We start from the raw sequence: 12,322 nt of genomic DNA, 5'->3' as shown, positions 1-12,322 counted from the left end.
AGGACACCCAGGGAGGGACTAAGGAAGGGTGCTGTCATGGGGTCTGAAAATCTGATTACCGGTAAGGGTAATCATCATTTTTCCCTACCCCCACGACAGCACCACAGAGAGAATTACAGAGAATGGAACCCTTCCTAGGAAGGGACCACTGCTTGAAGAACCTTTCTACCAAAAGAGAGATCAGAGGAAGAGTTGAGATCCAAACGATAGTGCTGAAAAAAGGTAGAGGGAGAAGACCACGTGGCAGCACTACAAATTTTCTTAATGGATGCACCAGATCTTTCCGCCCAAGAAGTAGAAATAGAACGCGTGGAATGAGCCTTCACCGAAACAGGAGACAAACCAGATTCCAAATAGGACAGAGAAATGCAGAGTCTTATCCACCTAGCCAGGGAACTTTTAGTAGCCTTCTTACCCTTGTTTAGTTCTAATAATAGGACAAACAAGGCAGAAGACTTTCGCCAATCCTTAGTCGAGTGAAGATAGCGCAACAGGCACCCTCTCACATCTAAGGTATGAAACTCTTATTCCTTCTTCCTTAGGGGACTTGGGATTGTCACAAAAGGAAGGAAGCACAATTTCTTGGGATCTATGAAACTGTGATGAAACTTTCGGCAAAAAGGCAGGATCAGGTTGTATAATAACCCTATCCTTCAGGATCGTTGTAAATGGAGGATCTTTAAAAAACAGCATGTAGTTCGCTAACTCTACGGGCTGATGCGAGTGCCAAAAGTAAAACCAGTTTTAAGGTCAAGTGTTTAATGTCACAGGAATCAATAGGCTCAAACGGTGGCTGGGTTAAGGCCTTCAGGACTACACTCAAATCCCAAGGGGGTACCCTTTGAATCTGAATAAAAGCACTACTATCCACGGCTCACAAAAGTCTGATAATCCATGGATCACTGGCAAAATTCTGAAGAAAAAGGGCAGAAAGAGCCGAAACCTGAACTTTAAGGGTGTTTTTGGCCAAACTTAAAGCTAGCCCTTTCTGTGGAAGCTCCAGAATATAATGGATGGGTACAGAACTAGGCAATGAGCTAGGATTGAGATTATAACAATCTATAAACTTCCTCCAAATTTTTGCATAAATAGAGATAGTGACTGCTTTTTTACTTTTAAGAAGGGTAGCAATAAGTTCCTGAGAAAACCCTTTTTTGGCTAAAAGGACCCTTTCAAATTCCACGCCGTCAAGCGTAGACCTCGAACTGCTGGATGGTAGACTGGACCCTGGGACAACAGATCCAGGATCTCCAGAGGCACCCAGGGATCTGAAACCAACATCAGCCGGAGAAGAGTAAACCATGCCCTTCTCAGCCAAAAAGGAGCGATTAATATCACTCTCGGTCTGTCCCTTCTGATTTTTTTCAGTACTATATGCAATAATTGAAACGGGCGAAATGCATAGGCTAGAGGAAAATCCCAATTTAGGAGAAGGGCATCAATTCCATAAGGGAATTCCCTGGGTTTAGAGAGCAGAACCGATCTATCTTCTTGTTGAGACGGGAGGCAAACAGGTCTATTACCGGCATCCCCCAGAGCTTTGTGATCATCCAAAAAAACTGACTGGTTTAGAGACCATTCTCCCTGCCTCAGACGACATCTGCTCAGGAAATCGGCCTGGGTATTCTTTTTCCCCTTTATATGGAGCGCCGAGATGTGGCCTACTTTCCCCTCCAAAATCTGCAACATACACTTTGCCTCTAACCAGAGGGAAGCTGACCTTGTACCCCCCTGGTGATTGATATATGCTACCGTCGTCTGATTGTCTGACAACACTCTGAGATGACTCGAGCCCACCAGGGATTGGGAAGCTAATATCGCTAGTCTTACTGCTAAACAGCTCTTTCCTGTTGGAGGAGAAGGACTTTTGAATTTGGGACCATTGACCTTGAAAGCTGTGACCCAGAATATGAGCCCCCCACCCCCAAGGGCAAAAAACTATTGGATCTGGGTATGTCCATGGAACCCCTTGTATGAGATTTTTTCTGTCTTTCCACCATGTAAGACTTTTTATTGTACTGCTTGAAATTCTTCGTCTGGAATCCAGGAACTCCTTGCTTTTCTTGAATGCCTCCAAAATTTCCATATGCAGTTGCCGAGAATGCAGTTGGGCCCATTTTACTGCCGGAATACAGGACACTAGGGACCCGAGGACTGATATAGCCTTCAATCTGGGGAATGTTAGGGATCGTATCTGATCTTGAACCTTGACAATCTTCTCCTCTGGTAGAAAAACCCTTTGAGACTATGAGTCCAGGGTAAGACCCAGAAATCTTTGACATTTCTGTGGTATTAGTCTGGACTTTTTCTGGTTGACTAACCATCCTAGCTCCTGAACGGTCTTCATCACTACTTGAACTGCCTCTTTGCAACCCTGATGGGTCTTTGCAACTATTAAGAAATCATCCAGGTATAGTATCAGCATAATGTCCCTTAACCTTAAGAATGATACCATCTCCGACACTACTTTGGTAAAAACTCTTGGGGCCATAGATCGGCCGAACGGAAGGGCCTGAAACTGGCATAGACTGTCCTGCATGAACACAGCTATCCTGTGGATCCGATATTTCTGAAACTCCGGATGGATAGGGATATGGAAGTAGGCATCCTTCAAGTCTAATACCGCCATGTAACATTGAGGAAATAGAAGCTGAATTGTTGACCTCATTGTTTCCATTTTGAACCTCTTGTACACCAGGAATTTGTTTAGATTCTTTAAATTAATTATGGCCCTGAAAGACCCGTCTGGTTTGGGTACTAAAAAGAGAGGGGAAAAAAAAACCTTCCGATAGCTCGTGAACAGGAACTGGAATCAAAACACCCTTGACCAACAATTCTTGCACTTCTTTTATTATTGGGGAAAGTTTTTGGTTTACAGAATGAGTCTTTGTAATCACAAATCTTTTTGGTGGAGAGGAAAGGAATTTTGGTTTTAACCCTGAACGGATAATATCCAGTACCCATTGCCCCGCCACTTTTTCCCAGGCGGAGAGGAAAAAATGCAATCTTCCTCCCACCTTTGGACTGGCGTCATTGTTGGGAGTTTTTTTTTTAACTGCTGAGGAAGAATTTCTGAATAGAAATCCCTTCTCTGCAAAGTTCCTAGATCTGAATTTCTGATCGTTATCCCTAAATTGCCTTTTCCCTCCCATCCCCCCAGAAGGCCAAAAGGGCCGCCTAGATCCAAGGAAGGGATAGGAGGGAGGGTAAGTGCTAGGGAATCTCTTCTTTCTATCTGCAGCTTTTTCCAGCAGGTCGTCCACATCAGGGCCAAAAAGAAACTCCCCTTGACAAGGGATGCTGCACAATTTTTGCTTTGAGGCTACATCACCACCCCTCGAGCTCTTAAGCCAAAGCGCTCTCCGAGTAAATTTAGCTAATGAGGCAGCCTGAGCGCCTAGTCTAACTGCATCCACCAAAGCGTCTGACAGAAAGTCAGTCGCTTTCTGCAAGGTGGGCAGAAAGGATAATATTTGTTCCCTAGGGCATCTTTCCCTTAGTTGGACTTCTAACTGCTCTAACCACACTGCTAATGATCTAGCAGTCACTGTGGCTGCTATACTAGGGAGAAAAGCGGAAGTAGTAGCTTCCCAGGCCTCTTTAAGGAAGGATTCTGCTTTTTTATCTAGCGGGTCTTTAAGAATACCTGTATCCACAAAGAGTAGAGATGACTTTTTAGAAATTTTAGAGATGGCAACATGAATCCTGGGGGCCTTATTCCAGGATGATGAAGCCTCTCCATCAAAAGGATATTTCCATTTAAAGTTCTTAGGGATAAACACCTTCCTATCCGTTTTTTTCCATTCCTTATTAATTAATGCTGAAACGCTCTTGTGAACTGGAAAGCATCTACGCTTCCTTTCCTGCAGACCCTCAAACTTGGAATCTACTACTGACTTTTCCTCTTTAACCTCTTCAAAGTTCAAAGCGGACCTAATTGCTTTAAGTTATCTTTCCGTGTCCTCTATGGGAAAGTAAGATGTACTCTCAACTTCTTCTTCAGATGAGGATGAACAGAGGGAAAATTTTCTAGAGGGGAGTCACTGTTAGCAGACGATTCTTCCTGAGACACATTATCTGCCGCCTTCCTCTTCTTATTGATTTTAAGAGTATTCTTCACCTCTGATCTAATCAAAGTCTTGATATTTTTTTTTAAAAGGAAGGGGACTCCTCTGCCACTTTTCTATCAATACATGGTTGGCACAGTTTTTGGTCATAGAAGGATGAAAGAGATGTCCTACATAAGGCACATTCCTTGTTCTTTCTCTCGACCAGTACCTTCTTAGGCTTGCTCTTAACAGACAATCAAACAAGAAAAAAATTTCAGTGAGAAAAAATGCAGCTGCATGATAACTCACCCAACCGTTTCATCTGTGCCCAAAGTACCGGAACTGGTGTCACATTTTCCCTCTCTACAAACTCCTGTGTCCTGTCTTCCTCCATCATGGCAGTGGATCAGGCAATATTCGCATAAAGAAAGGCAGCTCTAATGGGTTAAAATTTTAGATTTATCCTAGGAGTCAAAATATGACATGGGACCCTCACTGCAGAGAGAGAGAGGGGAGGGAATATGGGCACAGAAATCATGCTTCCGTAACCTAGAAGCTTGAAGCGGTGCAGTCCTTCCGCGATGAGTTGTCCTCAGTATGGGGCACACGTGTGCTTCACTGCTTCAGAGTTTGCAGTGGTGCAGGCTTCTTTACATGCTGAAGGCCGGAAGCACGTCATCACATGATTCCGGAAGTATGCACCAAGCTCCGCCCCCACCAGAAGAGACCGGCTCCAGCGTCCAACACATGGCGTGGCATTACTTCACTGAAGATGCCCAGGCACCTGCTGCAAGAAGTAGGGGAGCCCCCGGAGCTCCCATGTATCCTAGGGTCCTGACAGCCTGAACCTCAGTGCGATGGACCCCGGCAGGATACCGTTAACCCTCTAGGGACCCACTAGGAAGCAAAGACCAGCGGTAGATGACCTGAAAAGAAACTGTAGGTCTCCTACTCCAGGGACAGGAAACTACTGATGGGTGGAGAGAGGCTCCACCTTTTATTCTGTAGGTTTCCTGTCCCTGGAGGTGGATCCTCTCTCTCTGTGGTGTGGTCGTGGGGGAAGGGAAAATAAAAGTGTTTTTAACAATAAAATAAATAAAGTTTAAAAAAAGCCCCCTTCCTAAAAAAAATGACATATTCGGTATTGGTGCGTGCGGAAAAACCTGCTCTATAAAAGTATCATGTGATTCACCCCGTCTGGTCAACACTGTAAAAAAAATATATAATAAAAATTGTGCTAAAAAAGATTTTTTTGTCACCTTTGATCACAAAAAGTGTAATACCAAGTGATCAAAAAGTCATATGTACCTGCTCTATAAAAATATCACGTGATCTAACCTATTTAGTGAACACTGTAAAAAAAATAAAACCGTGCCACTTAGAACCAAACCCGAGTTCGGGAAATGTTTTTTTTACAGTATGTATTTGGAAATGGGCAAGCACTCAAACCACATCAGCCTATTCAATAAATTTTTTACAGTACTAATTAATTTATAAAGTTATTGCGCGAAGACTTCGCGAAGCAATAACTTCAGCTCATTAGAGCCAATACTTCCTAAATACTGTATGGAGCTCCTGTTCCGTACAGTATTAGAACAAAGTTTTATGCAAATCGACTTTGGATGTTTCATCCGAAGTAGATTCGCTCATCCCTAGTTATTACCACATAAAGTACCGGTAAACTCCCAGCACTGAGATTGGAGGAGCGTGGTCGAAATACCTTAAGTTAACAGAAGGTGTTAGACTAGCATGGTCCAATTGCCATTCTGTCTTAGCAAGACGGAAGAGTTTGAATAATCTATGAGAGTAGATGTGTATTATGGTATATATATTACATTTACTATTTATTTAAGAAGAATAGTAATTAAAGGGAACCTGTCACCCAAAAATCGCCTATTAAGCTGTTTACAGTACCTTATAGTGCTGTATAGTCGTTTCCTGATGCACTTTTTGTTAGTTTTGCAGCATGTATGCTCAGTCAGAAATCGATGTTATATTCAGCTGCTGCCCCGTGCTTCAAGTCAGGTATGAAGTCACGGGGGCAGCGGCCTCGGCGTCTTACATGGCCCTCTCCCCGCCCCCTGCCTCTGTGACTGACAGCCGAAATCCGATTCCGGGACCGCGCTCAACGGCCGCATGCCCAGTAAAGGGCGGCAGGAGCGCGGTCCCGGCTGCCGCGCGTACTACGCGCCGTCTTACTTTCGCCGCACTGCGCATGCGCCCGACATCCTGTATCAAACGCGCCCGCGCCCGGCATCTGGGCGCGGGCGCGTTTGATACAGGATGTCGGGCGCATGCGCAGTGCGGCGAAAGTAAGACGGCGCGTAGTACGCGCGGCAGCCGGGACCGCGCTCCTGCCGCCCTTTACTGCGCATGCGGCCGTTGAGCGCGGTCCCGGAATCGGATTTCGGCTGTCAGTCACAGAGGCAGGGGGCGGGGAGAGGGCCATGTAAGACGCCGAGGCCGCTGCCCCCGTGACTTCAAGCCTGACTTGAAGCACGGGGCAGCAGCTGAATATAACATCGATTTCTGACTGAGCATACATGCTGCAAAACTAACAAAAAGTGCATCAGGAAACGACTATACAGCACTATAAGGTACTGTAAACAGCTTAATAGGCGATTTTTGGGTGACAGGTTCCCTTTAAGTGCAAGCAAGCAATATCAGGAACATTTAAGAACTTCTTACTCACTTTTTAATTTCCTCTTCCACTATGTTTACTCCATCTTTTTGTGGGTTGAGAAATCTGTTTGTTGCACTACCGAAGTCACACAGCACATAATTTCCATTGTCATTTAACAAAATGTTCTCAACCTTAAATGGAAAGAAAAAGATGGCTTATATGATTCTGGATCAGGAAGATAATTGGTTTGCAATTAAAATTACATCCAGTGCATGTAATTATATTTCTATGCATACAATACACAAGGGAACTTCAAGAGGACCTTTCACTAGAATACAAAATCTAAACTAACTATACAGACATGGAGAGCGGCGCCCAGGGATCTCCCTGCACCTACTTGAGGCTTTTTTTTTCTCTCAGGCTATGAGATGAGCGCTGCGATTGGCCAGCGCTACAGCATGGGAGAAGGAGACTCCGGCAGGTTCCACTGGGTCGAGCCTAACATATGAAGATACCGGAGGCTATACCGGGAGAACGGAGCGGCACCCAGGTATAACAGTAAGTGCAGGGGAGATCCCTGGGCACCGCTCTCCATGTCTGTATCGTTAGTTTAGATTTTTTATTCTGGTGAAAGGTCCTCTTTCAATTAACACATTAAATATTTCTTGCAATATTATATTTAAGGGAAAAAATATATATATTTTTTTTTAAATCTCATTTTTAAGCATGGACTGTTAGGGTACCTGCTCACGTTGCGTATTTGTACGCAGAAAATCTGCATCAAAACCACATAAAAAAAAATCATATTTGTACTATTTATCACTGTTTTTGTTTAGTTTTTATGCAGTTTTTGGTGCAGATGTTGGTGTGGATTTTCTGTTTATTTTAACAAATATATATATATATATATATATATATATATATATTGTAATGTTCTGAAATGAGGTAGGGCAGTGTGGTGGTGACACAGACACAACAGTCCCAATGCAGTAACAGAGATTTATTTCAGCTCCACAGGGATTCAGCAAGACAACAGAAATAAAACCAAAATACATTTACCTGGCTCGGCTGGTATAATGACTAAGGCCTCTGCCTCACGCTCCCAGGGTATGGTAACACTCGGCTCTGTTACCAGCCTGTAGACTGCTGGTGTCTCTCAGCTGGGTTGTTTCCAGAGACACTGCTGGTTCCCTCAGACTTTTATGTACCTGTAATGAGGGACTCTTTCCTCAGCTGAACGGGCTGAGTCTCCCCCACTCTCTGTAATTAGGCTACTTTCACATTTGCGGCAGAGTGATCCGGCAAGCAGTTCTGTCGCCGGAACTGCCTGCCGGATCCAGCAAAAAATGCCTGAAATGGATCCGGCATTTATTTTTTTACACCTTTTTTTCGGTCTGCGCAGAAGGACGGATCCAGCATTCCGGTATTTTGAATGCCGAATCCGGCACTAATACATTGCTATGGAAAAAAAAATGCCTGATCCGGTATTCAGGCAAGTCTTTTTTCGCTGGAGATAAAACCATAGCATGCTGCGGTTTTATCTTTTGCCTGATCAGTCAAAATGACTGAACTGAAGACATCCTGATGCATCCTGAATGGATTACTCTCCATTCAGAATGCATGGGGATATGCCTGATCAGTTCTTTTCCGGTATAGAGCCCCTAGGACGGAACTCTATGCCGGAAAAGAAAAACGCTAGTGTGAAAGTACCCTAATGGAGTGGGAGTGGGAGTGGTGAATCCCGCCACCACCTATTCACCACTCCAACCAAGCCGGCCCTGATTTTACCATTTCCCAACAGTTCAGCAACTAGGCTCTTGAACAAAACAACATTACCTGGCTTTTAATATCTCGCCCAGCTTAGCTTTCCGGGCGAGAGAATACACTCCCTCCGATATAATTCCTGCTGTCTGCCTAATAAATATATATATATATATATATACACACACACACACACAGTATATATAGAATAACACAAACAATTTACATGTTGCTGATTAAAATCCACACAGCGGGTCAATTTTCCCACTTAAACATATAGACAAAGTGTACATGAGGTTAGGACAAGCCCGATATTTTTCTGTTTTGGACCTCACGAAGGGTACTGGCAGGTGCACTTAACGGAGGCTGCCAAAGAGAAAACTGCCTTTTTCACATCTGAGGGGCTGTATCAGTATAAAATGTTATCCTTTGGTCTGCATGGTGCCCCCGCCACGTTCCAATGACTCATGGACATTGTACTCCGTCCACATCGTAGGTACGCGTCGGCTTACCTGGACGATATTGTCATCCACAGTACCGACTGAGAAAGTAATCTACCCAAAGTGCAGGCTGTAGTGGACTCCCCTAAGAAAGCTAAACTGACCACTAACCCAAAGAAACGCACGATAGGGTTAGAGGAGACTAAATACCTGGAGTACTATTATATGAGTTTATGAGTATATGAGGGGTTTAATTCCTACCACATCTCAGTTGGAGTTCCTGAGAAGCTGTGAACAGGTGATCCCTTAGCACCAGTTCACACGCGGCGCTGGACGGTGGCCGTCGCTGTTTCTGTGCTGTGTTGGTGGAGTTGTGGGATCCGAGGCCTAGGTGGCTCCGCCGTATAGCGGGGTAGCTGTGTGGCTGCTGGATCCCATTGCCTGCTGGAGCAGTGTGGAGACGCGGTGGTCGCCGCACGGCACTGCGCTATGGTTAGAGTAGGTTCCCACTTAACAAGAGGCAACCTTGTCGTGGTAAGTGGGCCTATGCTCTTTGATCAAACTGTATACTAATGCCTCTTAATAGTGCACAGCAAATGTTTGATACCAGCGCTGTATAGCCATGGTTTATCAATAGAAATGCTGCAAATCACGTACAGTAGTCATAAGTATAGGAATGAGGATGTGCGATTTAGATTCTCTCTACAAACCATGTACTATTATATGAGGTTCCGTTCCCCATTTTGCCACTTTAGCGGCTCCGTTGACAGGGCTCTTGAAGGGATGGAAGGCCGTGATGGTCCGCTGGAATGACAAGGCGGAAGAGGCTTTTTCCGCGTTGAAGTTGGTCCTGTGCGGGTCACCGGTTTTGGTGACGCCCGACATTCAAGAGGGAGTTTGTGGTACAGACCGATGCCTCTGAAGTAGGCCTCTGAGCTGTACTCTCTCAGGAAATCAATGGGGAGGAACATCCCGTTGTTTCCTGAACTGCAAACTCACCCCACCCGAGACTAGGTACAGTATAGTGGAGAGAGAGGGCCTGGCCATCAAATGGGCACTCGAGACTCTCCGCTATTATGTGTTGGGGAGAAAGTTCAGTTTGGCGACCGACCACTCCCCTCTCGTGGATGAGCCAGGCCAAAGACAGGAATGCTCGGGTCACCAGATGGTTCTTGTCAATACAGAACTTCAAGTTCTCAGTGGAACACAGGGCAGGCCGCCTACAGGGAAACGCAGATACCCTGTCCCGAGTACACTGTCTGGCAAGTGTTCACCTTCTCAGGGTTGAACCAAGGGGGGAGGTATGTAGGAAGGTGCAAGGGTCCGTCGTTGACGGAAGGTATGTGTCACCGAGGTTCCTGGCCTCAGTGAAGTAAGAGCCGTATTTTCAGGTGTTAGCGGCAGCTAATGCCGATGGACACTTTTCTATTTTAGTATGGCTGTATAGCTGATCCGGGACGGCTCTTACTGGGAGTAGCCAAAGTGACTACTCCCCATGTTCCAGGCCAGGTTTTCACTGGCCTATAAAAAAAAAACAGCCAGTAGTGTCAGCTGTGAGTGGATTACTCCTCTCTGACAGTGGAGCTCTGTCAGTCTCTGTGTTGGGACCCGGGAGTTTGGGCCTGGATTAAGGCCTGCTACCTTGTTGGTGTGAAAACAGGTGGATTCGGCTTTGTCCAAGAACTTCTTCTTTGCTGCATGGTGTGAACAAACACCAGAATCACAAGGTGACTGTTTTCCTTAAAGCTGACTTTTTGTTTTGTCATTTACTTAATGTGTGAATAAACATTGAACTGTTTAATTCAAAGACTTTGTTGTTGCCGCTATACTGTGTCCGCTAACCTGCCTACCAGAGCGAATCCCCACACTGGCTAAAGGACGTTTACTGTTTATCTCTATAGGAATTTCACAAGTGAATATATAACATATTAGCCCCCTGTTCACATCACCATGTTAAGGGGCTATGCTATGTCAGAAGGATAGAACAGGTTGCCTTGTTATAAAAAAATGAAAATAAAAAGAAGAAGAAAAAACTAACATGACAGAAGATAAACTATCCAAGAGGTGGCTAGTTAAATCTTCTTGAAAATTTCCAGGTGATCATTATTAAAGAGGACCTTTCACTTGTATAAACTATGTGAACTGAGTATGCTGCCATATAAAGCGGCGCCCGGGGATCTCACAGCACTTACTATTATCCCCGGGCGCCGCTCCGTTCTACCGTTATAGGCTCCGGTACCTTTGCTTCTTAAGTTATAGTAGTCGGGTCTTCCCTTGTCCTGTGGGCGTCTCCTTCTCCTAGGCTGCAGCGCTGGCCAATCGCAGCGCACAGCTCACAGCCTGGGAGAAAAAAACCTCCCAGGCTGTGAGCTGTGCGCTGCGATTGGCCAGCGCTGCAGCCTAGGAGAAGGAGACGCCCAGCAGAACAAGGGCAGACACCGCCTACTATAACTTAGTGAGCGGAGATACCGGCGGGCACAGCGGGAGAACGGAGTTGCGCCCAGGGATAATAGTAAGTGCTGTGAGATCCCCGGGCGCCGCTCTATATGGCAGCATACTCAGTTCACATAGTTTATACAAGTGAAAGGTCCTCTTTAAGTGGACATTTGTAAAATTCACTGTCATTTATGGTTCACTTGTCAAAATATGTGTAATAAATAAGTTATTGCCTGAGCAGGGTTAATGAAAGGATTCTGACCTTTAGATCCCGATGGACTATTGGAGTTTTGCACTGATGAAGTCTGGCCACCGCTTCACATGAGTCACAGAATATCCTCAAGACCTCCGCTTCTGAAAATCCTGACTGCAGCCTCTGGTTCATTTGGTTCACAACTTGTCCAGCTGGTGACGCAAAGTAGACGTTTAATTCACCGTTTTAGTGATAATTCACCAAGTGCAAAATGTACTGTGGGACAGACAGACATGCACGCAGACAGATAGAGATGAGAGATAGGTCGATAGGAATAAGAGAGAGGCAGATAGACACCAGAGATGACAGACAGACAGACAGATAGATAGATAGATAGATAGATAGATGATACATGTACAGATGAAATCTAATTGTAAAGTGCTGCGGAATATGATATAACTATTAGGATATAGAGCGATATATTAAACTAATAGGAGATGAGGCCAATTTACACAGTACAATCTTCAAATTGAAATCGTCCAGGGGCAATATTGTTCCATCTGTTAAGACCTGTTACATCTAATAAGCAAAACAATAAACTTCCATGCATATAATAAAAATACAATATTAAATATTCTTATTATTTGTTTAATTCATTTACACAGGGCAATTTTGTCTGAAAAGGGTTGAAATCATTCTTCATAAATGGATCTTTAGCCACAGCGTCTCATTTGAAATATATTGACCATGGTCCAAATTATTAGGAAATACATTTGCCTTAACAATTACCTTAACAATTCTCACTCATAAACAAATATTC

At 44.6% G+C, this 12,322-nt stretch overlaps 1 protein-coding gene across 3 annotated transcripts in view; it reads right to left on the bottom strand.

The window, feature by feature from the left end:
- The window catches only part of BMP2K (BMP2 inducible kinase), a 220,517-nt gene that overhangs the window by 81,763 nt on the left and 126,432 nt on the right, over positions 1 to 12,322 (bottom strand). For all 3 annotated transcript variants that reach the window (XM_044304924.1, XM_044304940.1, XM_044304933.1), the window contains exons 4-5: positions 11,572 to 11,714; positions 6,742 to 6,863 (exon numbers count right to left, since the gene is read on the bottom strand). In XM_044304924.1, coding sequence (XP_044160859.1) covers positions 6,742 to 6,863; positions 11,572 to 11,714 — 265 coding nt within the window. The remainder of the gene's footprint in view (positions 1 to 6,741; positions 6,864 to 11,571; positions 11,715 to 12,322) is intronic.

The sequence above is a fragment of the Bufo gargarizans genome, chromosome 1 (assembly GCF_014858855.1).
Source record: "Bufo gargarizans isolate SCDJY-AF-19 chromosome 1, ASM1485885v1, whole genome shotgun sequence".
Classification (NCBI taxonomy): Eukaryota; Metazoa; Chordata; class Amphibia; order Anura; family Bufonidae; genus Bufo; species Bufo gargarizans.
Note: the sequence above shows the minus strand (reverse complement) of the source record. Positions and strands in the feature narration are given on the sequence as shown.